The sequence below is a fragment of the Anopheles merus genome, chromosome 3L, assembly GCF_017562075.2.
Source record: "Anopheles merus strain MAF chromosome 3L, AmerM5.1, whole genome shotgun sequence".
Lineage (NCBI taxonomy): Eukaryota > Metazoa > Arthropoda > Insecta > Diptera > Culicidae > Anopheles > Anopheles merus.
The window spans coordinates 16,023,516-16,049,931 of NC_054085.1; the positions used below are offsets into that span (position 1 = coordinate 16,023,516).

At 47.1% G+C, this 26,416-nt stretch overlaps 2 protein-coding genes across 8 annotated transcripts in view; one reads left to right on the top strand and one right to left on the bottom strand.

Moving 5' to 3' along the window:
- The window catches only part of LOC121600689 (lipase member H), a 43,979-nt gene extending 41,673 nt beyond the window's left edge, over window positions 1–2,306 (top strand). Inside the window, exon 6 of the transcript XR_006005864.1 lies at window positions 2,248–2,306. The gene's annotated coding sequence lies outside the window, so the exon portion shown is untranslated. The remainder of the gene's footprint in view (window positions 1–2,247) is intronic.
- Window positions 1–25,041, bottom strand: LOC121600686 (NAD kinase-like). Of its 7 annotated transcripts, none has more exons than XM_041929530.1 (7): window positions 19,109–19,195; window positions 7,812–8,916; window positions 2,907–2,990; window positions 2,284–2,827; window positions 1,932–2,189; window positions 1,767–1,849; window positions 1–1,686 (listed from the first exon to the last, which is right to left on the bottom strand). In XM_041929530.1, exons 2-7 carry the CDS (start codon window positions 8,447–8,449, stop codon window positions 1,476–1,478), a joined length of 1,818 nt encoding a protein of 605 aa, XP_041785464.1. In that variant the 5' UTR covers window positions 8,450–8,916; window positions 19,109–19,195; the 3' UTR covers window positions 1–1,475. The 7 variants fall into 7 exon arrangements, with proteins under 7 accessions (XP_041785464.1, XP_041785462.1, XP_041785465.1 ...); XM_041929528.1 differs by lacking the exon at window positions 19,109–19,195 and adding an exon at window positions 14,715–14,932; XM_041929531.1 differs by lacking the exons at window positions 7,812–8,916; window positions 19,109–19,195 and adding exons at window positions 4,735–5,133; window positions 5,229–5,474.
- Window positions 25,042–26,416: the final 1,375 nt, after the last annotated feature.

Sequence of the window (26,416 nt, forward strand, 5' to 3'; positions counted from 1 at the left end):
TTCGCGTTTATTAAATAGTATACTCATATATTTTTCCTTCTATTCACTTTTTTTGTCTTTTTTTTCTCTACATCCACACGATTTTGTATAAATTTCCTCTACGGGTCAGCACGAATTTTATTCCACGCTTAATCCTCCCCCCCCCCCCCCCCCCCACTTTCCAGTAGCGCTCCTTGATCAAATCTTACATTTGCTTGCTTGCTGCGAACCTCGGCAATGTTACACTGTTGTATACACCACACATATACGCACACACACACACTTTGCCCACTTGTCTGGTAGTATAGTTCCCTATTTTTTGCTATTTATTATCATGCCCCCTCCCCTGTTCTATTTGCCATTAATCATAATAATATCTACGGCTATCCCATTCCGGTCCTTCTACGCTGGAAACGAAAGCACGGTCAAACAAAACGAGAACTGAAGCCTGTTACAGTTTCATTAAAAATTTGGTTTATCACTACAAAACATCTTCTTTTTTCTCCTTTAACCAGCATCACTACACCTTCCCGGCCTTTTTGCTTGTCCGTTCTGTCTATTGTGTGAACAACGGTAACTGCTTCCTATTTGTGCCTTCCCAACAGACAGAGCCGGACACCGATTGACGGATTGAGCTGGTTTGAAGGACAATTTTCTTCTGATTTTGATTACATTTTCCATTTGCTATTGATTTGCATGTGGTTTTAAAAAACACTGCTCTGCTTCACCTTACATAACTTCCCTCTTAAACACTATTATTGAAGCATGTTGCCTTCGGTTGCGCTCTCCTTGAGAGCATCACAAAACTTAACAGAACAAAAAAAAACCACCGACACTAAACAAACTGGAGGCTACGCTTTCCGCACCATCTAGAGCGCCATTTTCCCTCTGGCCAACGCTACGAATATCCTCTCTTTTCCCAAACAGTGAACACGCAACGGTGTGAAACACAAACCTTTGTTTAAAAAAAAGAAAAAAATCTAATCAATTCTGCAGCCAAGCCAACATTTACACGTGCAGACAAACCTTACAATAACATTTCGGGGCTGTCTATTGCGAAAGATCCAATCTCCTTCACTAAAACCACAAGCACACACACACACACACATTCTTGTTATGTCAATGCATACTCTCTAACATACAGCTTTGAAGTCCTCAAAGCTGTCCACACGAAGAAAAAAATCAACATAAAAGCAAACAATAGTCAACCCCTACTACCACACGCATTTCTACATCACTGCATGAGATCTGCGATGACGTTCCTGTTTCCTTGCTACCTGCCCTTCTTAATACACGAAGGAGCTACAAATACACACACACATACCTGGCTGCCTGTTTCGCTACTTTCGATTGCTTATTATGTTCGGATCACTTTGTACTCCTTTCTTCATTCCGTTCCAAAATTGGTTTGTCGCAGAGTACGGAGTTTTTTCCTCCCTAAACAGCTGTGCTTTTGTTCGCCCGCTTCGTTCCCCCCGCCTTACACGGGCAATGCTTTAGTTCTCGAGGTTTTCGATACCGCGCACGATGTCGTCAATGGCGCTGTCTTCCGTGCCGGAACCGGTCAGGTCGGACAGCTCGTCCAGACACTTCTGCCGCTTGCGCACGTTCCAGTGCAGACATTCGGCGAGCGAGTCGAACCAATCGGCAATCTGATCCTGAGCGCAAATGCTTGGCACCGGGTAGATCGAGGTGGTGACGTGAAGGCTACAATGGAAAATAGAAAAATAAAGGAATTAATGAAACGGGGCGCAACTTGGAGACAGTTTCGTGCAGCGCGCGCTTACCTATCGCCGTGCAGCAGCTCTTGGCGATTTCGACCATCAAACGACACCCAAGAGCTGTTTCTGCTGTCCGGTGAGATTGCAATCTAAGCGAGAGAAAGAGAGAGAAAGAGAATAAATCAATTAGAAAAGGAAATATGTCGACCCAAAAGACACTTTTGTACACACCTTTAGCTCCACACCCGCTGGCAGTACGATGGGCCGGAAGCTGAGCGAATGCGGACAGATCGGCGTCACCAGTATGGCGGGCACTGACGGATGAATCATCGAGGCGCCGGCGGCAGCCGAATAGGCCGTACTGCCGGTCGGCGTCGACACGATCAGCCCGTCGCCCTGCACCGAGGTGATGTGCTTGCCGTCCAGAAACAGGTCGATGTTGCTCAAATAAGACGACAGGCCCCGATCTATGACCACTTCATTTAGCACCTGAAACAGGACACAAAAAATGAACAAATTAGTTTAATTATTTATTTTTCGTTTAAAGAACGCCAAAAACGATCGTTCGCTACTTTACACCTACCAGTATGTTCGTCGACGGATCCTGAGACGATTTGAAGGTTGAGATTTCCTGCTCCGTCTTGTCCTTGCGCACGATGATACACCGCAGCCGGCTGCGCAGCGTGAGGGCCGCGTGCCCCTCCAGCACGTTCGTCACCTGCTCCTGGAAGTTGTCGAACTGGAACGGGGTGAGGAAGCCGAGCGACCCGAGATGGAATGCCATGACCGGCGGGACGGACTTCTGGAACAGCAGCGACGCGTACAGCAGCGTCCCGTCGCCCCCGAGACAGATGATGAAATCGATCTTGTCGGTCAGATCGTCCCGCCCGTCCTTGAACGTGATCAGCTTGTCCTGCAGCTTCGTGAAGCGCTTGTCGCCCGTCAGCAGCGCATCGTCGAGGATGGCCGCCTCCACCCACACGACCATGTGCTTCTCGTGGATCAGCCACTCGACCAGCTGCACGAACGGCTGCAGCACCTTCGAGTCGCGCACCTTCTTAATCACCAGCACGGCGAGCGGCGGCTTGTACCAAGTTAACCGCTGGCTCGCTGGGTCCTGAATTTGCCTGCAATCGTTAGAGAGGGAGGGAAGAAACATGTCAGCCAAACAGATAACCTTTGGATAAGGAGGGTTTTATTACTCACATCACCATCGCCGAGTTTTTCATGATCCGACCGCATGGTCCAAATTGTTGAAACGGGGACGGTGCATTCAAACTTCGCGTGCGCCTGAAAAGACAGAAGGTGTGAGATGTTAGACGATTGCATACTTTCAGGCGGGGCGTTTTGTTTTGGTGATGTGCTTATTTATAAAACAATTTAAGAAAACAAAGAATAAAATGTTTAAATTTTAAAACGTCCGTTGCACTTTGTTGCAAATGAAATCAATGATCAGAAAATGATGCACAATCAGATGCTCAAACAGACAAAGAGTTATATGAAACTTAATCTACGTTCCACCCATGCGATGTCTTATCGATCGGTTCGCCAAAGCAACACAGACATACATCAGCCTTGCTCATTTCCTCCTGCTTTACCCGTTACTGTTCACTTCCTTAGTTACTTTGTTACAGGCCGCACACCTAAACGCCGTTCAAGAACACACCAACACGGGCCAGGCGATTGCAGTGTTGATGCATTCATTGAGAACTGTTGGCGCACATAACGAGTTGATATACAAAACATGTCAAGTGTGCAATAATAAACCTCAACAAATCAACGGCAGCAACAGAACAAAAACAGGCAAGTGATCGCGGGCATTTTTTGTTTGGAGCATGACATAATGATTATAAATATGTCTCTTAAACATCATAATCATGCACTGTTGTAATTAATTAATGGACAAAAATTCAATTTATTCGCCAGTAATTGAGTAACGCAAAGTAGAGCGAGAAATTATATCAGCGAAACATTAATTGAACTTAATTATTATTGTTTGTTACGCTTATCGTTTTAAATATAAAAAAAGCAACCCTGACCAGCGACAATCTCCCCGCAGGCGCACAGCTCAACATCCCCCTCGCGGTTTCATCCTTTCCACTGCCAGCAACCTTACGGCTTCCCCCACCGACCCACAAGAGAGTGCACCCACATGGGCAACAGCCACAGCCGAGTCGCGGAGACTGTGCCACCTTCGGAGAGCCGGTGGGGTCATTATTTTACCCCCAATCGAAACGATTAGTGAAATTGTCAGGGCGGACAAGTTTTGCGCCCTCCCTCCGTCTTCCAGTCTCACCCTTTGCTTCGAGTGCGTTTTTTTTCTCTTTCGCCGTCTCTTTTCTCGCAATCTTCTCAGCCGTGCGCGATGATCTCGCGAACGTCTCATCATCAAGCGGGGCTTCTTTTCCAGTGCGATCATTCCGTTCACAGAAAAAAATAAATAAAAAGGAAACAGAACCCATGAGAGACCATCTGGCCACACGGTTGTCCTGCCCTGTCCCAAACGCGTGCCCCTCTGCTCCAGCATTTCTGCGACAGCTCAGATACGTCGTTGAAAGACGGAGCGAAATCATTGGAGAAAAAACACAACACCTCTCAATCACGGTTTCAGCGAGCCCCACAAAAAACACAACACCTCAAACCGGTGCCCTTCCAGCGAGCCCCCCCCCCCCCCCCCCCGCTTAACGACTTAACGTCAACGAACGACGACGTTTGGCGTGATTTTTTTTCTCCCTTTCCCCTTTCGGGCGCTTAGGACACGGTTCTCCAGTGTGCGCACACTTTTGCGTCATAGCCTTGTAACACCCAGCGTTCAGAAGGCAAATTCCACCACGCTCAGAACGCTTGACGTAATAGCTCTACACGGCTCAACAATCCACTTGCCACCTTGCCTGATGCCTTCGATCGCAGAAAAATGTCCAAAAAAGGCATCCTCTCACAGCACTCGGAGAGGAGCTCGGAGAAGGCAGCGTGAAGCATCCTTGAACGCTCCTCCATCTCTGTGCCGCGTTCTCGTTCACAGGACCAAACTGACCTCTTCGGGCGCCACAGGAGCAGCTGATCTTCATCCGCTGGAATATCGTCCTCGGCCGACGGGGAGTAGCCACCGCCCGCACCATTACTCTGGTGGTGGCGATGGTTGTTTTGCTGCTGCTGCTGCTGCTGCTGATGACCGCTACTACCAAACATATGGTGAAGGTGATTGTGGTGATTCTGATGATGGTGATGATGCGCCGACGGGTGATGATTGAACCGCACCAGATCGGCCATAAAATCATCGTTTTCGTGCATTTCGGCCATCGTTTGTTCTGGGTTAGCAAAAGGGCCTTTTTTTGCTATTGCACTGCAGCAGCACTACCGCACGCCGTGAATAGATGACCAACTATAACTAGTATTTCACAATTCTTGTTGCGAGATACACCTCGAATTGCCACTGTAATGGACCGTAAAACGTAACAAACACCTTAAAAGAACAGACACCCAAAAAATCCTATCGCACCGAATCGAAACTCTAAGTGAAACACTCACACACACACACACTAACACACCCTCCCTGCCTGCCTGCCTGCTATGCACTAAGAAGCGAACGCCACATGCACACACACGGCCTCTGCTGGACACACCACAACTCGCGTGTCTCCTCGCGCGACTACTGACGCACGATCGCACATGCGCACGGTCGGATACCGAGCGATCGCGCGCGGATCGAAGGATCAAACCCAGCCCGAGACCGAAGTAATCAGTACACACGGTCACACCAACACACAGAGATATGGGCTGCACGATCGCGTGCCCACACAAACGCACAGACACAGTGTGATCGTGCGGCCCTGCGATGATGCTGCGGTTGCCTTTCCAGGTGTCAGGTGTGCGATACTAAGTTGTTTGTTAGATTTTTGCCATCTCATCCGATCCGCTGTGTCACAAATTGGTAAAAATAAAATCTTTTTTCGAACAAAAAAAGACACTCAAACGATTTATCACCAATACAAATGAAGGGCTCGTTATGTTCGAATAGACTTTAAAGCCCTAAATGTCCATAACCGTTAAAGTGAGCTGTGTAAAATAAGTCGTGGGTGTTTCTCTCTCTCTCTTCCAACACACAGTGCCAGACAGTGCGTCGAGCGGTCTGGGAAGCACCGGGGCCCCTAACGGAGGGCAGGCGCAGAAGAAGCAGGTTAAATTGACGGTAAACGTGTATCTGTGTGTCTGCGCGTGTTCGGCGTCCGCCCGACCGGATCGATCGGACATAATTTAATCGTCCCCCTCCCTCTCAGCCTGGGGACACCACTTCACAAGATCGCACTGTCAGGGACGACCGGACACCGAAAAGATGCTGTAGTGCCCCTCAAACCGGCGCCGACTACAGGGTGGTTCTATCAAAGCGGGTGAAACTAATAAAATAATGGCACAAAGATATATCAATAAGACCATCAATTTAAGCTAAACACAGTAAAAAGGGAAATAAAAATACATTGTAACAATAATGTAATAATATAAAAATAATGCTTCATATTACTTTCCCTGTACTTTGTGTACACATTGAAAAGGCAACCGAAACATTAAACTTGTCGTAGTGGCGCGTCCAACCGAACGGATTGAGGCCGAACCTCTGCGCGCGCACACACACACACACACACGAACCACTGGGAGGGAGACAGACTTTCCCTTTTTTTGCTTGCTTTTCGTTGCGCACCTTTTTGCGCACAAGAAGTTCACGCTGGTTGGGCAGCCACCTTGAAATACAGGCTGACAAGAACGAGCGAGGCTTCTCGTCGATAAACACAATTCCCTTTCCCCTTATTTTAACATGCAATAATACTTCACACACACACACACCTGACACCAGAGTTTGTCGAGCCATGCACTTAATTAATAAATCCTCACGATTCGTGCAGTGAGAAATTGTCATGCAAATGCATATACAATTAGTACTTTTTCAACTAATAATTAACTAGCTGTGTCCATCACTCATTCCAGAGCACACAAACACACAATCCATCACAGTTCGATTAAAAACAAGACAATTTAGACAAAAAAAACGAATGCACACAAACTGATGAATGTGTCAAGTCATGCCCGACACTTGCAGCAACGATGACTTCAGAATTAGTAGACGTACAACGGTTACTGGCACTATTAACTCTACCTCTCTACACGCTGACCAAACAGAACTATCGCAAATGTACTGCTGGGCACAACTATTTGTACTTTTAAAACATTCAGCTATTCCCAAAGACAATACATAAGATAGAAGATAAGATTTCGCACTGATAACTTTATGCGAAAACTGTCTGTTCATTGTCTGGCTAGTAGATCACTTTTCAGAAACAGGTTTGCAAATAGGGAATCCCGGAAATTCCAACATCTACGCGAGATCTTTTCTATCGCTGACTCATCGAGCGATCAAAACTGAATTCAAAATTCTGATTATTCCCAAAACTATAGAAAATCCACTTCACTTGCCTGATCCCAAAACATTCCCCAAAGCGAACGCACTCACCTCAATGGGGTAGTAAAAGCCACTTAAACAGAGTACAACATGCCGTCACAACCTTATCGGTACGATAAACCGTTCGCAACTAAGCCCCGCCGTTCGGGGCGGACGTCACAACGGGTGCACATTGGCGCCAACCCCAGAGTGTCCATCCATGTCATTATCGTCGTTTCGCTTCTTTGTTTCAAGCTTCCAGAAGTTCCCGGTGACATCTAGTCCAAAGGAACCTTCCCACCACCACAGCTGCTGGGTAAAAAAGCAAACATACGGCCGACACGTCCGGGAGCTTCCGAACCCTTTCGTTACCGACCCTTGCCTGAACTGGAATTAATCTATTTGCAAGCGGGGGGGTTATTCGGGGCAAATGTGTGATCCAATCGCATCAACAACGATTCGATTGAAGTTGATTATTGGCGTTGATAAGGTTGACCCGGCATGACTTCCTGCAGAAGGTGGCCAAAACATCAAGATATCGCTATGGATCAGTTTTGTACAGCGATCTTCCTTTGTTTCCTGATCTAAACAAACCTCCCACCTCAACCTCAACAACAACCTTTTCAACGGGGCGTATAAGTAAGGGCTAAGCTGTGTGTTTTCTGCGCAACTCCACTTACGGCCATGTGCCGGACCTTCTTCGGCGTGTGTCGGACGAGAAGTAGCCGTCGTCGTGCAGATGATCGTCATCGCTCCATTCCACGTGTTTGCCTCCTCCACCACTGCTTGCGTGATGATGCGGCTGCTGGTGATGAAGATGATAGTTGGATGCAGTCGAGCTGCTGCTGGACATGCTGTTACTACTTCTAATCCTAGGACGTATCACATGACCGCTAAAGTTGTATTGCTGCTGCTGCTGCTGCTGATGGTACGGTCGTTCCATCGAAGCCTTGGCGACCGATCTGCCCAAGGTAGGTCCGATCGGTTCTAGTAGACACCGCTCCGCCACGTTATTGTTCACTATATCACTAGCACTTGGGTGCTTCGCACCGTTCACAGTGCCGTTGCTACTGCTGCTGCCTGTAGTGGTCGCGGTTGGGACCTTAACGGCCGTAAGCTTTGCCGCTTCGCGATCACCAAACATTGTTAATGACGTGCTCGACGATGACGCGGATGACGACACTGCTGGTAACGATCGCTGATAATCCCGGCCCGATTCCGCTCCGTGCGTCCACAGCGCCGACAGCCGATACTGTACGCGCTCCTCGAGGCGTGACTGGTGTAGCGTTGCGAGATCTACATCGGAAAGGTAGGCCATACTGTGGGCCGTCGAAGCGTTACTGCAGATACGGAGCGCTTGTGGAACGCTTCACCAAGTAACCACCGAAAGCGCTATTCTTTTGCTTTGATACACAGTTGATGATTTCGCACCGCGTACACTCACTCACACTTCATATCGGCCATTAGAAAAAAAAAACGAGTGCCCATTCGCACGCACACACACATACACACTGTGGTCTTTGGTTTGGAGCATAATAACGGAGCTCGGGGATCAACAACACGGCGGGGTAATCACCGGACTCTGAATGCCGATTGAAACACGCCGCACATTGGCCGCACGGTTTGCAAATAGAATTGCAAACAAAGAACCACTAACACACACACTCACACTGAAAACGGCCCCTTATGCCTTGCTGGAGGTTCTGTGCTTCGGCAGTCAAACAGTCTTATTAATTCGAGTCAAGCTCAGGGAGGAACACCGCACCGGGGTCGTAAGTACGCTCACTGAAACGGATAGAGCGAAGAGACGCTTGGGTTAGGAAAGCACACACACACACACAAAAACACAGCAAGAACGCACAACGGACGACTAATTCATTACGAGACGACGAACTGGCAACCAACCGAAGAAGCCACTACATCCTCTCCGCTCATGAGCTGATTTCGAACTGGCCAGACCACTCGCTAATCGAATCAATCGAAACCCGCGAACCATATCAACGTTACGTCACTGTTCGGGATTTGTTATCACCTCATTTCCCTCCAGCCCAATAGCACACACAAAGGCGCAATAAGTCCGCACAAAAAATAACCCAAGTCATCATCACACACAACTGGCCACTGATAAGACGCTGGCGCTCTCTCCTTTTGTATGTATGATAAGAGTCAGCACTACCCACGCGTGGTGTGACGAAGGCCGCATTTCCCCCCGCTTGATTGATGACGGAACTGTCACCCACTTGTCTGTGGCACATCTTATGGTTGTCTGGAGTGCTCTAAGCTATAAAAAGGCATCCTCACGATGACTTCAAAGAATACGAACTTCAAGCAAAGTAGAGCGTCGTCTATCGCTTAATCAAATTCCATGCACCTCTCGCGCAGATTCTACGAAACCTCAAGAGTGCACACCCGCACAACCACCACCAGCAGCAGTGGCAGGATCTTTCAACCGTTTCTGACCTTGCGTGACATTCCACCTCACGCGGAGTGTGTGTGTGTGTGTGTGAGTGCGGTGCACGATCAGGCAGCATGCAAAGCGGACTGGAGCATCGTGTGGCCCTGGCATACACCTTGACGTGACTTCCAGGCCCGCTATCTGTGTCTGGTGTCGTGCACGTAAAAAAACGACACATTGTTACATCAGCAGCAATCAGCAGCAACGATCGAGTGTTATTGCAGGTTTGCCTACGAAAGAGAGATTACAAATCGGCGTCGATCGTGATCGTGTGATTGCCCCGATGCTGTGTGTGAAAGATGTCGAGCAGTGTTGTGATCGAACGACACATGTAACTGCGCCACAACGGACCACTCCACCATGATGACATTGAACCAAATGATTTGGGCTTCACATCTTGGGGAATTGATTCAATTTGCAAACACATTTTTACACAACAGGTCAGAGCAAAGCGAAACACTCCCACCTTGTGGCCATCCTTAACCCTACCTACGAAGTTGCGCCAAAATACACCAGCAGTTCGCTACCGGTTTTGAGCGGCTCGGCGCCCACACAACAAATCCACACGCAGAGCAGGAAGGTCAGCCGAATTCGGTATCGCATTAGCACCACGCAAGGGGCACAATGACCTCCTATGCGCGGTCTACCTTTGTGGTGGTGTTACACACCCAATCGAAGCGGTTGAAGGTTTCGTTGGGTTTGGTCAACCATTAGAATTGCTTTATGGCACATTTCGGAGCTTTGGACAGAGTTTGCTAACTCCCAGCTCCTCTACAAGAACAAAGAATGATTTTCTGCTTACTTCAGCCAAGGTGTGTGGGCAGAACCCACTCCGATTTCCTGAAGTAGAATGGCATTAGAAAGGCTGAATTCTTCCTCTCTATCTCTCGTTAGAGCCATTAATCAACAAAACCATCCGTTTTGAAAGGCTCGAATCGAGCAGATGTCTTTTCCAACGAGTGATGGTGCGAAAATTTGCCTAGAACGAACATCTGATCGTGATCTGAGGTTCAATCCTCTGGTAATATACAAAACAAACTACGTATTTTGTTGTTTATTTTTTGAAATCAAACAAATTTTGAGACCTCATAATCAGTTGTTGACACATGATCAATTGTTAGCTGAGCATTTACCGGTTCTACGCCTTGCTCAAATAGTGTAAAATTAAACAATTACTTTGACAAACCGTTAAGCACCATTAGCGTTGACTATTGCGTAAAGAAGCATAAACAAATCTCCAAGAAATCATTATAAAAACTTGTCACAAACATTTCTAGGAAACTATAAACAACAAACCCAAAGCTGCCACCGAAAGGGAGCGTGTTTACTTAGGCAACTCCAACCAATTCCAGTTCAATCCACATTGCTAAGGTGCCCTGCCCGGTGCCTGGTGGCCGGAGCAAACAACGATCGTCTCGCGATCGCGCGCGCTCGCTCGATCAAAGGTCGCAGGCAACGCGCGAGGCTTTGAAAGTAACTTTCTACCAAAGCCGGCAAAGATGTTCGGGAGGGTCTGGTAATGTTTGAGCCTCTTCAAGCGGACCCCCTGCGCTAAGCCAAGGGCAGACAAAAAGGCCTCGCACATTACGTAAAACTTAACCAAACCGAACCCTCCGTTCACTACCGTCGTCGCTCGTACGATCATCAAAAGCACTGGAAGGTGAATCGACAACAATCGACCACCATTTACAAAGCGACACCTATTTTTCGTGTCTGTGTTTGTACCACCGTCAACCACCACAAACCAATAGAAACTACTATCCACTTCCTCTTGTACTCTGCCGCCTGCATTGTCACACCCTTTGCGTTGGCATCGCGATCCGATCGAACAGCGGAACCGCAAGATTCTATTAGCCACTCGAAAGCCACCACCACCTCAAGGCCCGTGGAGCTGACGGGTAAGAAGGCCACGATGCGCACCGTCGCCGTGATGACGATCGGATGATCGGTTGGACGAACGATCAATCAGCACGTAAACACACACACACACACACAAATGCAATCAACGCGCCCGTCGTGTGGCCTTGAACATCGCACCCAGCGCATGAGTCCGTGGCCCCACCGGCAGGCACTCGCTTAACCGTGACACTCGCGAACCGCATTGACACTGCTGCCTGCCCGGAGGTCCGGAGATCCGGGCGCCAAAGAGCGGAAGAAGTGTTTGTTGGAGGTTGATTTTGCTCGTTAATTTGTTTTGTTCTGTTTTTATCTCGCTTCGTGTGAGGGCTTCATCGCAAGAGGAAAAAACTGAAGGTTGTACACATCATCATCGTGTGGCATTATTTCGCTATAGAATTCCAAACCGAAATGAAGTTCACCTAGCGCTTGTGAGGAACCTGCTTCAACAAACTCTAACTCCAATCGATCTCTGTTTTCAAAAGCATTTACAATTACAATTGAAAGCAATTGTAAGCCACATTGCCTGCCATCTACAGATAAAAGGAAGCCCACAATTTCTCACAGTCAGCTAATGACACACAGTGCTTCGGTCGGTCCCCGTGACCATGTAATACGCGCATTCAAAACCCGCCGGGACTGTATTTAAAGTACAAATCCTGCTTCCTCCTATTACAACACACGCCGGCAGCACATTATGCGGTGGTGTAATTTGTGTTAATATACACACATAGCACTTAAATTAGCTGTCGAACGGCAGTACCGAGCAGGAGAAGTAGTAGTGCTAGTTAGCAGACAGAGTTCGCTACAGGCGGTCTGTCGTCCAGAAAAAAAAAAACAATTCGACGCAATTAAAATTGTTCGACCATTATAATTTAGAAGAATCTGGACTGAATGCTGAATGGGCTGTAGTGTGACAGTTAATTACCTTTGTTGCATGATGTAAGAATGACGGGCTTTAAGCACACACCAACGATCAACGACTAACAGGAAAAACGATCCATTTCATTCATGTAGAAAATATTGTGTTATTTTATGGAAAACTTAATTCTTATGAAGTTTCCGTGTTGTTTAGTCGCTAGACGATTACTCAATGAAATAAATCTTTATATCATACATCCAGCTGCCTTTGTTGGTTGGTTGATGATGATATGTTGCCTTAAGTTGTGTATCCAATAGCAAAGACAACGGTAATCCCCACAACAGAAAACATCTCTTGGCCAAGGATGAATGAACCACGAGAGATGAATGTTCTCATTTCTGTCCTACCTACAGATCCCATAAATCAGAAAAACGCTTAATTCCTCAACGTTTCACCGTTTCACCCCCTATCAACATTCCTTTGCACCGCAGAAAATGCCATAAATAAGACCATCTAATTGCATTTTCGTACTACGCGGCATTCGATGTTCAATTACTGTCTATCATACACAATAAAACAAAGCAAAAATAATAGGAATTAAATGTCGAAATACAAGATGTCTTTAACACTCAAGAGCTACAAATTGCTAAGCAATTGCAACAAAAAAGGGATATTTTTGCTGTTCAACGCAATGTAAGTTGACTTGTAAAAAACACTTCAGAGCTCAGCTTATTTTGTAAATACAACCAACAGACGGCTTTCTCTGCTCACTCTCATACGCAAACCGCCCCCCTCCAAAAGTTCAATTGCAGCAAGAACTGTAACCGAGCGATGCGATATAGTTTCATCCACGCCAAAACAAGATACAAATGGCGCCACACAAGCACAACAACCGAAAGAAACCAAAACAGAAACAACAACCCCACCCGAAATGGGGCCAAAGCCGCCGCTCTCACTCTCGACCGACGGCTGTGTTTTTGCGTAACCACTTGCAATAAAGCCCTCACACCAAACCAAATACCACCGCCGGCAGGCCACCACGCCACCGAGTCTTTTTAGCCCCGCACTGGTTTGGCCTTTTCTATTGAAAGAAAAAGTCCAAGCGGCCGTTCATCCAGAGCGACCCCGTTAAAAACCATCACTTCAAGATCTGCCCGACCACGTCCAATGAAGAACCCACCAAACGCAGCCTGCCCGCCCGCCCGGAGGGTAAACTCTGATGGACGACTCCGGTCGTTCGGTCCGGTTTCGACGTCATCATCATCATCGTCGTCGTCGTCGTCGTCGTCTGGGAAAGCGTGCAGGAATGTGCGGTATGTACGTTCGGTGTCGCCTTCGCTACACATTCCACGTGGGACCCCCGTGAGTCGGCAGGTAGCGGCGAGAGAGCTCAGGAATTTCACCGTGACGTCATACTTCGTCGTCTCCCAAAAAAACGCGGAACTCCATTAAATCCAACCGGAATTCAAACTCATCCATTAGAATGCTATAAATAGTGACAGTGGAAGGTGTCTAGCCGGTAATAGTGTCGCACAAACACAAAACAAAACTGATAACCCACATTTCTATTGATCCAGGCTTCGAAAGGTTCTTCATGTCGTCATGCAACCCTGCTTGCCCAGCACTCCAGAGCAAAACATGGTCGTCTGGGAACAAGGTTTTCGGAGGGAGAGAGAGAGAGAGTGCGGTAATTTCAAAACACTCACAACTGACGTCCCCATTTAACGTGTGTCAACGAACTCAGCTGGGCGGATGGAAAAATTCGCGTAAGACCGTACCACCTAAATCGTCCCTGCTCTAACCCTCCAACTCCAAGACCCAGCGTCCCGGGACGCGTTGTTGGGGTTGGAATGTTTCGGATCTAGGCCAACACGGTGTATAACAAGCCGCGCCATGCTACACTCCTCTGTCGGCTTACATAAACGGGTGCCGAAGTTGTTTTGGTATTGGGCCTTCGACTGTGAGGTCAGGTTTTTGGCGAACGCGCACACATTTCGTTGCTCAAAGCTTATCAGCTTATCAGCCAGCAGCCTAGTTGGGGGCTAGATGACTTAACAACAGAGTAGTCCCACAGCAGCTTCATTTCGAATGACTTGAAACGCTTTGATTTAGTATAATTAATTGAAACACACAGCTCATCAAAATGCGCCACAAATGTCATGAGTCTATGAGATTGATTGAGAACATCCCACGAGCTAACTGTCATCTTCTTCATTGGAACTTCTCCAGTAAATTCATCAACTTCCTAGTGTCTCATCACATTTGATAGCTTAACTCAATTACACATTCATTACTCTAACGCAGTCACACACAATCACTTTCAGAAACTAGTCACGCTTGATGGCACCAAAACGTCTCCCTCATACATACTTCCATCGGATCACTCATAAATCCCAAACCCCGAGACACAGTATTTCGCACTTCACTCGCGATATCACCCATGCCAAACACAGCATGGCACACAACACAGCAGCACAGCAACCACCAACAACACCAGGCAGCGGCTTTTCTCTCTCCGCGAGCGTAGTACGGCGCGAGCACCCTTTCCGTGGAACGATCTCGCGATGACTGCGATGATCGGCTGGCTGCGTTCGCCTGATGTCGGTAATGTCGTTACGGCGGGCTGCACGGCAACGGCGGCAGCAGATGGCGGCGGCGGCGACAGTGGCGGCGGCTGGCGGCGGCTACGGCCAGAAAATGAAAGAAAAACAAGCGCGCAAAAACACTGCCACTCACACACCCCGTACAAACCGTGCCGCATAATGTACCCAGGCGCGCCCCGGTCTCGTGGTCGTGGCGGCGCTCAGCACACACACACAGACACACACACACACACGAAAGCCTCCGAAACCCGTGCGCTAGAGTGAGTGCGTGACGCCAGCCAAAAGGTACAACCCGTTTGCTCCGGTGGCTCCACAGCAACCGCCCTGACTGACCCCCTGGCCACCCCACCCAAACACGTCCCTTTCCCGAGCCCGCCTCGTACACAATTAATGGTATCAATCACGCAGTCACACTACAACCCCTTCTCTCCAAAAGCATCGCCGCTTGTTGTTTTGTCCATCATCCGAGTACATTACACTATTGTTGAGCCACGGCGACACCACACTAAGCACCATGCAGCAATAGGTGGTCCAAAATTTGAAACAGTATTTCAAACATTTTAAACGCTGTTAGTGATTTCTTGCAGATATATTAACGATTTGGAAAATGTGCATAAAAAAAACTCCACCACATCATTCCGCCATAGTGCGCGCTACACTAACAACGCAACACGATGCACGTGTGGATTAGTGCAAAAACGCACCGCCACTTGTGGCGGTAGTGGTTATAGCGTCCCATTGCCCTGCGGTTTGGTTCAAGCATGGAGCTGTTGAATCACCATCGCCACACATATCTGACTTCATTTGCATCAGCAGTACTTTGCGACACCACGCATCATGCCACCCGACAGGCGACAGCGTTCGGACGGCACGCAGGACAGCATGACCAACCGATAACTGCATCCCGACGATGTGTGTATTGTTTACATTGCCGATCGTAGTAATATACCGCATTACCAGTGCGGTGTTTAATCAATCTGCGCAGCAAATGAGATGAGAACATACTCGCGTTCGATTGTGGTGTGTGACAACAAAGCGAACGCCGAAAAGCCAGTGGAAACATAAGCAAAGCGGTACTACTATTAATCGTTCGTTGTAATAAGGCCACCTGTAGTTTGTTCGGGGAACTGTTTCTTTAATTAACTGATCGATTCGGTCGGTTTGCGCGACACAGTTCCCAAGCGCGGTGCAAAATAAACAGTTACTGCGAATTATCGAACGGTAGCGAGCTTTATCGACCGTAAAATTATCGCCTGACTCATTTGAATGCAAATGCAAACTGGCGCAGCGCACGCTTTTATCCGTAAGCCAAGATCGAAGCCAGAGATGGTGATATATATTACGGTTTTACCGGTGCTTCATTACGGGCAGCTCATAGTGTGATGCAAAGAGCGTCATCCCGCTGCATCAGAGGTCATCGGTTCAAATCTTGTCTCAAGCAACACTTCTTATGGAAATGCTTTACAGCAGAATAATTTACGTAAAATCATTAGAAAAACTCTAATCATATAAACTAATTCTTCTACAAGAAGTACTTCGTTTAACGACATATTCATTTTATACTTTCCTCGAAAACTGACCAGTGAGGTAACAAAATAAGTTACTGTATCGGTTGCTTAACCGCGATAGGGTTACAATTAGTTCCATGATTGAGATAGATTCAGTTATTTTTTTCAAACTGGAATATGAAATGATTATAAAAGGATATCAGAACCGACATGGGTGCAGAATGAAAACTAGGACATCTATATGCTCAGGACCAGTTGCAGGTTCTGTACGTTCTAGCTAAATTCCAGAAACGGCATGTATTTAGGACGAAAGAGAGGACCGCAGTGTAAGTTCTAGGACCAGGTATGAGTCCAGTATCAGTTACCGAACCTATTTTGGTTCAGTATCAGCTTCAGAAACTGTATGGGTTGCGGAACAATTCCAGGACCGATAATGGTTGGAGATCTTTCCAGGACCGAATGGGATTATATATCAGTTCCAGAACAATTCCAGGACCGGTACAGGTTCACGATCAATTCCAGAGTATGAATTCCAGTTCAGTTCCAAGGCTGATAATGGTAACGAAACAGTTGCTCTTGATGTGTACCTTACATAATAGGCACCATGGAACTCTCTAACTGGCTAAAATCAACTAATAGTATAAAATAAGAAATAATTATTATTAATTAATAAAATTTGTTTAAACGTTGATGTCGTCCTGCATTTCCAGGCGAAGCATTTTTTCTACCTATCGCTACATTGATACATTTTACTATTTTGGACATTTGTCTACTAAATCATACCATAGTGACCTCTATGAACGGCATAAAGAATGCATCTCACTAGGGCAGAGTTATCCATTGTCGTGTGACCGGGTAATAGAGACCATTTCCCTCCAAATCATTATTTGTGGCCGTAAAAATCAACGCATGCCAGAAGCTGCTTGGAAGAGGAAATAGTGGCAACGACACGATAACGCCTCACACTGTCTGTGTATCGATTGACCTAATTATATTCCAACAATTCCAATCGCTGGATGAGTTCGCATAATTTATTATTTATACACCAACCTCCCTGTACGTGTCCCACGTACCGTACGCCAGCGAAAGAGTTCAACTTCCACGAAAGGAGGCAACTTGTGCAGCGCAATCGTGCATACACTAGAGATGCGCCCAAAGAAATACCACCAGCTCGAGAGGGACCATCCAATGGCCAATGATGAAATGTGTTCCGAGCTCACCGGGTTTCACGGATGATGGAAATCGCTAATTTGTTTCAATCACAAGTACACCACACGATCGTTAAAGGATCGCCCTTCCCATCGCTCCCCCGCACAAGCACCCGCGCAAACAAGTGGCACAAAAATATGATTTATTTTTAACACCCAAAGGCTACATAATACGCGAGTGTTACGTACCACCGGGCGCCAACCCATACCGCTCTTACCGGTGGCGCTCAGCAACGTTGGGCAATCGACGTACGGGTACTGCACACCCGTGCTGCTGCTGCTGGTGCTGCTGCTGGGGAACAATTTATTTTGCAGTGGTTGAACGATTTTGGAACGAAAAAAACGCACAACAAACAACGAACCAGGCTAATGTGAAGCATCGGTCTGTAAATTTATTGTGATCATTTGTTATTTTTCTCCCTCCCTTCTCTGTATCTGTAACCGATAACAACGACATACACACACGCGCGCCCGGTTGCATCACGTTTACTACGCGCGGTTCGTGTTACATCTAATTCCCATTGCTAATGATACCGGCACGTCGGTGAACAGGGGAAATTAGGCACGGGAAACGGGAGCATCATCCGCAGTTGCTGCACCACCGTCGATGGGTTTGGGAGCGCACGAAACATGAATCCAAAGCCCCCGCCCCGCGGTAACAACGAATTCTATGCAGCTGGGCGAGCTACAAAGGCCGGTTACCGAACCAAGCAGGAGAAGGGGAGCCAAAAAGCCCAACGGCCGGAACCGAAATTAATTCGAACGCGGATATAAAATGCCGCATTTCGGAAGCCGGAAGCGTTTGCTTACTAAAAATAGTTTTTGAATCGATTGCTATTGTGAAGGGGCTAGCGGATTTATCTCACAAGCCGGACACGTATGAAATTAATTAAAGCAAAATTATTAAAATTTCACTTCTGTATGAAAAGCGATAGGCTTACTAAAATGCATCGCCAATGCATACTTTCATAAGCATGATCGGCTCTAGAATTTAGCTTCAAGTTGGCAAATTTCGCTAATATTCTGTGTACACCTATGTCGCACTCCTCTAGCGTTGTTTCTTCCCTCTCTTCATTGTCTTTTTGGCATTACAACACATGTGATCACGCGGACTTGCCGTGTCGACGGCTCTGATAGAAAAATCTAATCACCTCCGGTGTTTATCGACACTCGCCATGTGTACCAAGTACTACGTGTTGCTTTTTCTTATAATATGTCCAATCCGTGTAAGATTATTGCGTCCACATTGTTTATAATTTAAAGCTAAAATAAAATATAATAAAATAATAATAATTAACAGAAACTTTGAACCCCCAAAAATAATTGTTTTCTGTACTTCACACTCTACCACCTTCCGAAATTAATCCGAATCCACCTCCTACTCGTTATCTCCCTTATCTGTTATGTTACGGAATTAGAAGGAGAGAGGGGAGGAGGTTGCTCACCATTCATGCAGTGCTTCGCGCGTTTCCGCCGACTCCTCCGGCGTCGTGCACAATCCGTTACCGTTCATCTTTCGCGATTCCCGGACAGCAGCAGGGGCAGCAGTAGAAGAATCCCGAAATCGAGCAAAACAAGACGGTGTTGCGCACTAAACCCACACGGCCCGGCACTGGCCAGGTTGATTCCTTCCCAAATCGGCAGCACACACACAATCACAGCCACCGTTGTTGCATATTGTTTACTCGTTTACTTGAAAGTGTGTCTCGCGGCGAAAGAAAACGGATGATGATGGTTTTGCTGATGACGACGACGACGACGATGATGATGATGTGCGATGAAGTAGCAGCAGCAGCAGCGGCAGAGTTTGTTTTTGTTTTGTTTTTGCTGCTTCCCTTCTACGTTGCTGTGACGTTTCAGGTTGCCTTTCGTTGTCAGCTGTGCGCCGTATGTTTGTGTGTGATGGGGAGGGGATGGGATCAACTTTCTCTCGCTGGGCGTATAGGGGTGTGCGTTTTAGGTGTAGAAAATGTTGATCCAATGTTCCGAATCAGCTGCAGCACAAATTCCACATAGTTTGGCGTGTTTGGACTGGTTTGAGTTAGAAGCGCCAACACGTGGACCGTTTCCACAACCCATTCCCGGCTGGGAACAACACACAGACACACGGAAGAAACCCTAGAATCGTCGTACTATCCTCATATTATCTAATGCTGGCTCTCACAAACACGGCATCGGCACACGCATACACACACTTGCAATCTGAACTGACCGACAATAATTGCATGCACTACACCTCAAGATGCAAATGATGCGGCATACGCACAGGCAGCCCCAACACACAAGAAGCACAGACCATACGGCTCAAATGAACCAAACTCTTACGGTCACACCACGGCCACTCACACCGTCGTAAACCACCCCCACGGTAGAATGCGGATGCGGTGAAAGTTTTAGCACCGAATGCGTGCACTTAACACACAGAGAAACAGAGCACACACACACACACACGCACACTAGATTGTAACCACACAGTGATGATGATTACGATGGACGATTTGGATGTGGCTGCCGGGTCAGATGATGGCCACAGCCACAGCATTGCCTTTTGCTTATGGATGAGTGTTTTCGGGATCGCTTTTGAGAGGAGAACGTATTTTCGTCTCCTCTTCCTTTCCTCCCCCCAATCCTAATGCCGGCTGCTGTGGGGAGCACACACTGTCTCACCCTCCTACCTCGGCAAATTTACGATATGCAACTGCATGACCACACACCAACACACAGGAGCCACACGAACCACCTTTCTTCGTCGTGGAAATCGAATACGGGGCTGAAACAGTTGGGCGAAGAAAGCTGGCTGCCCACAAAACACTACCACTACACACAGTTTCTACGCAATGTTTTGCCTTTCTGCTGCCGTTCTGCAAGACCCCCTTCCTTTTTGACAGCGGCCAAATTGGGCCGGCCAGGGTTACTGCAGCTGAGGTGGCACAGTGAGGAGAGTTTTAAAACAAACTTGTTTCTCGTATTATATTTTTGTTTAACTTAAACGGAATTGATTCTGTTGTTTTGCGTTATTCTGTTTCAATGTTATTGATACGATTATCGCAGAACAACGAATAATAAAAACTCAAAATAAGCAACATGGCCGCCGTGAACATGCATGGACGTACCTCCTCTACACCTTTTGTTCGTGGAATGTCAAACGTCCTCGTGAGAAATTCAAACGTCGGTTTTGTTTTATTCGACCGTTAAATACGATTTTTGTTGATTTCGTAATTTATTCAATATCTCACAGTGTTTTAAGGAACAAAAGGACTTTAGATGATGTAAATTAACAGTAGAGCTTAATTTAACTCTAAAATTAATCAATATTGATATCGAAAAATGAGTTTATTCACATCGCTGGTTAATCGCAACACATGACACGTGTTGAATCAAATAGCAGTAGTAAAATTAGCATTTTTTATATTTAAAAATAATTAGAAAAGCCATTTTTGCAATGTTGGTTAAGAGTTGATGGTTCTTTAAAACTTATTAATAAAAAAGAGCCGCATCCAATCCGAAGCCATACAGTGGAATACTATCGGTGGATGTTTGAATTGAACAAGACGTCCAGAACGTTTTTTTAGCCATTTAAATTCCTACAAAAGAAGTATGTCGATTCCCTAAGATCATAATAAACCGAATAAGGTAAATGTTGGTTAAACAATAAACACAGTCGTGAATGTAAATTGAGACATAACTCCACAAAAATGTCTCTCTTTTACAATTTTATTTTTTCAAACTGTCTTTCAAAAAAAACAAAAAAAAAGAAACAATTCAATCGATCATTTTGGCTCATTTTAAAATAACTCATCATAACCGAGACGACAGCTACACTCCGCAAGCAGCGAGAGCCAATTAAAAATTAATAAATTTCCTCGTGATTGATGACTTATTATTAACTGAAATTACAGCCCTAGTTGGGCAACACAATTTCAACCAATGTAAAAGGAACCGAGCAATGAATGAAGGGGGACCAACATCACCAACAGTACACTCACCATTCGGACCTGCACGCTGCCACGACGAACCATATTTAGTGTTAAGGCTCATTTCGTACACAACATTAACCTTGTGCGGCCGCTGAAAGCATACACGTGATAGTAGCAAAAAAAAACATGCGACAATCCTGTATCTTACTCGTCGCGAATATCTCGTCCAATCGCTGGAGTGCGTCAAGTTTTAAGCAAAAACTCGCCCGAACACACCTTCAACTCGACTCACTTCCAGAGAGGTTGGGTGAGTTTTTTGTATGTTGAAAGAGCTAGCAAAAAAACACACACGTTGACACACCAAACAGTGTAGGGTGCAAAAGAAACGGCAACGCACCACATAGACACAAAAAAAAACACTCCCCTAACCACATATTGAACAACATGCTGACTTCAACTTTTTCAAGGTAGTCCCAAGACCGAACCTCTCCCAGGTGTGCAAGATGTGCGATCATGTTGCTGGAGATCATACTGGAGGGGGAGATGCTGTAGACGTGAGATAAATATAGCCACTCGAATCCCTCCCAGCTTCCCCACCAGAAGTGCCATTTAATCCACCCGGCCAGACGTCCAAAGGTCATGCCGTATTTCACAAGTGTTCCAAAATAATTCTAACTCTACGGAGCAAAATTACCGATCAGTGATCGAGCAGAGGAGGAAACAATTGAGTAACCATTTTTAAAAAGCAATCTGCTCACCAGAGACACCAAGACTGGGCAGTCTAGAATAGACGAGAGGCTTGGAATTCCCCATCCGGAACATGAGCTTTCTTGCTTTGAATAACAATGCGCGTAAAAATAGTCCCAAAACACTCATCGAACCTAGCTCTACTTCAAGCCGGCATGTCAGAATGAATGGCGAAGAGGGTGACAAAAAAAAAATGCAACCCCAACACAGCTGTCAACTTCCCAGTACGAGAGGAGGTCAACTCTTTTTTTATTTCTTCACCCAACAGTATGAATGAATCTCCGGCAGTACTGTCAATGCCAATTGTTGGCAGTAATAGATGTAAAAACGGCACACACACTCAGCCCCATTACCTCCCTCCCCATTGCTTTTTCAACTCATAAATCATTGACCACTAAGTGGGGCCAAAAACGGCATCTAATGAGCCGCGATCGCGATCACCAAGTCTCATAAATTGCCTTTTCATATGATCGATTGACAGTTTGCAGTCGATATTTGCTGTCAATTATGCTTTATTGGCAAGGAAATCGACACGGGGATGAGATTAGTATTACAAACACACACAAAAAACAATTACCTAAGCCTCTCTTGAAGTACAGACAAAGGTCAGCAGAGCTGGAGAGGAGGGCTTGGAACAAAGTAAGACAGCTTGGGGGCATGATGGGCGAGATCGATGATAAAAACGTGATCGATAGTTAAAAGGCTTTTCAGAGGTTTCAGTTCAGGATTTGTTTCAATAAAAAAGAGAGGAATATATACAGACACACTCAGTTAGAGCGAATTTATTTCCATATAATTATTCTAATGAGCCTAACAGCCTGAAACCTCACGATCATGGACGTTTTGGGATTAGACGGGAACCTAGGACCTTAGGTTCACGTCTATAACTCGAAACATAAAAATAGTTAAAAACCCATGTTGACCGACAGACTCGACGTGCGATCACATCAGATCTTCTCTCCCAGAGCTTGCAGATAGTACACCCGGAGGAAAGAAGTGTATTTATTCTCACGATCACTGCCCGTCAAATCCTTGACATTCTAGAACGAGTACACGAGCGAAACCGATCATTGCGGAGTGTGTTAGTTGAGGCACTTCAATTCCACTTGAAAGCTTGACACCAAAAAATCCCAACGACCGAATTGCTTACATTCCCCCCACCCAGCCAACCGCTTATGAAGGTGAACACCGTGAACCGCGATTAATTATGATGTACCGGATGTGGAGCAGCGCACCGGATCGGTGTTGTCGTAAAGAAATTTAGCTGGCAGTGATCGAAGCGGGTCGTGTATAAAAGCATCTTTACAACAACCATATCCCAACACAATGGGGAGTGGGAATGTCGAACAAAGGCGTCAGTAAACTAATTCTTCCAGCCAGCGATCATTAGGCCCGATGCCTGACGGATCACACGGATCTCGGAGCTCCGAGGGAAGCGCTTTAATTAACCTTTACCTATGCCCCCGTTTATGAGGGATTGTTTGAATAATGGGAATATACGGCTTTTTGGAATGTGTTGCCTTAGCTTGTATGCTGCTGAACTTGTGTTACGTCTACGAAAATCAGATTTTGGAGGGAATCAAGATCACCGACTCTAATCTGAATGCTTCCGCCGATCATCTCGGCTAATCGGAGAATGCCCTACTTACATTCCGACCGAGCAAATTAACATGGCAATGCGAAACCATGCGATTCCGAGATTAAGATTTCCAAAACATCAACACTTTCACTTTCAGCGCACACAGCACAACTCAACCTAAATCTAAAATCCCATTTCAATATGCAAATGATGCTCCGAAACTTACCGAAACTGCTTCGTCTTGTCCTGCAGATTGGTCACCAGCGTGCGGCGCAACGGAGCAGGCGATGCACCCGGCGACACATCCTGCTGCTGTTGCTGGGCAACGATTGCCCGGGCAAGAATGAGGTCTTCTTCACGCATTTTGGTTTTACCGACACTTTACAGACACCTCACAAACGCTTCACTTGATTTGGGGTTTTGGGTAGCAGCGCGAATGACTTCAATTCCGATCGACACCCTCGGCAAGACTGAGCACCTCTGCCACACTGCCGCGGAAAATTACTCCTCCACAGGAAAATGACACGCGGAAGAACCCGCGACCCGGACACTGAGCACCTATTGCAATCTATAGCAGGCCACGCTACACTGCTCACAAGCGGGCGGAGGAAGCTGCTGCTTGCTCTAATTCTGTTGTTTGGAGCTGTTTCTTCGTCACTTCGCCGCGACAATACGGAACAAACACCGGAAGCGGCACTGTATATGGTTTCCTTGTTAGAATTCGGCGTTGCTACTGCGTTTTACAACAAAGTCACAGCCAACTGTAGAGTGTGTTGACTTGTGTTGAAATTCTGGAAACACTAGTCGTTAAACCGCACTTCACCAAAGCCCCGACGATACAACGGATGTAATTGCTCAAGCCCCGCGCACCAAAGAAGATCATGCAAGAAAACGAGTTCTTTCCTACTTTTTGTTTGGGTGATTTTTTATGCTCCTTTTTTTGGGGAGGGATGGGAAGAGAAGCAACAGAAAAACACACGGAGATCACAAGATAACAACAACAACGGCACGCACGATACAACGGCGCTCTCACGGCGCGCGCACACACAGACGCACTCACGACGTTCGCGCAAGAGACTGGGAGAACAGGCACGAGCGCGCGCGTGTCCTACGGTCGAAGGTGGTGGAAGCCGACTGAAGTCCGACCGTTGGGATTCTTCCATTTTTCTACGTTTCTACCGCTGATCGTGCGCGCTGGCATGCACTATACCAACACACCGCAACAATATGGCGGTACCAGGCGCGGCTACTAAAGGGCTAGCGCGGTGAAGCTGAGTGAAGCTGTTTGCGCAGAGCGGGGGACCACGGCGTGACTGCTGAAATCTTCTCAAGAGAGACCCACCACCCCCGCCACAACAACCCCCTCGTCTGCCCAAGTGTGCGCGTCGCCCATTCACACACCGGTCCGGGGCCTTTCGCGTACGGTAAACATTCGCGCGTATTTACAATGCGCCTACGGTGAGCGCGCATGGTGATCGAAAGCAGGCAATGCGCGAGTAAACTAAACGGCGCGGTGATTACACGCAATGAGATGTTTATGTTTATTCGGTTTTGGTATTTTCTTTATGAATATTAACATGAGAATAAAAACCTTCAAATTATTTTTTAAATCCCCAATGTTTTTTGTGAACTATTTTGTAATACATAAAATACCCAATTTATTCAACTCCCATCCTCGTTACATGATAACCCCATTCATGATGGCGATCGTCTTCGCCGATGTAATATCCCGCCCGATCCGCTCCTCCATGTCCAACTCCTCCCCGCTGGGATACTCACACTCGGCACAGGACTGTCGGCGTAGATGCATGATCTGCTTGTGCTTCTTCCAGCACACAATCCCAGCCGTCAGCACGATCAGCATCAACGCACCACCGACACCGTAAAACACCGCCGGCCACAGAATGCTCGTACAGAACGGTAGCTCGTGGTGCGTGCGCCGCAAATCCTTCAGCTCCGTGCTCGTGTTGGCCAGCAGCGCCCCGAACATCTTCCCTACCCGCTCCATCCCGATGCCAAACCGTCCCGCCCGGCCAAAGATCCACACGTACTCCAGCTTGTTGTGGCCGGCCTGGACGCACGAGAACGCAAACAGATAGTCCTTCTCGTGCACTGCCAGGATGGTGGTGTTAATGGCCGTCACGGAACCACCGGTCGCCGCCGGCAGCTGTGTCCCGCGCGCCTGCAGCTGGAACGGCTGAAAGCAGTGCTCCTTGTGCTCGAGCACGATCGCGTACTTCGACACGTAATGCTCCTCGATCTCGTACCGGTGCGTGAGCAGCACCTCGAAGCGCACGTTGGAGAAGTAAAGAATTTCACCGCGATTGCCCTCGAACGGGCGGATCAGGTACGGCTCGAAGGCGGTCGTTTTGAGAAACGGACAGCGCCCGTACACCATGGTGGCTTGCAAGGGGGCCACCACCACGGAGGCGAGGACCACCGTCAAGCGGACCAGCAACCGGCACATCCTGTCGAGCGGGACTGTTCGATTTGAGTGGTGTTGTTTCTTC

What these genes read in the sequence shown, in the direction of transcription:
- LOC121600686 (XM_041929530.1), bottom strand. Translation starts at nt 8,449, where the DNA reads ATGGCCTACCTTTCCGATGTAGATCTCGCAACGCTACACCAGTCACGC. An exon ending in AGAAGGTCCGGCACATGGCC is followed by an intron (nt 2,991 to 7,811) that starts GTAAGTGGAGTT and finishes CTGTCTTTTCAG; the next exon opens with GCGCACGCGAAGTTTGAATG. An exon ending in AAAAACTCGGCGATGGTGAT is followed by an intron (nt 2,828 to 2,906) that starts GTGAGTAATAAA and finishes TAACGATTGCAG; the next exon opens with GCAAATTCAGGACCCAGCGA.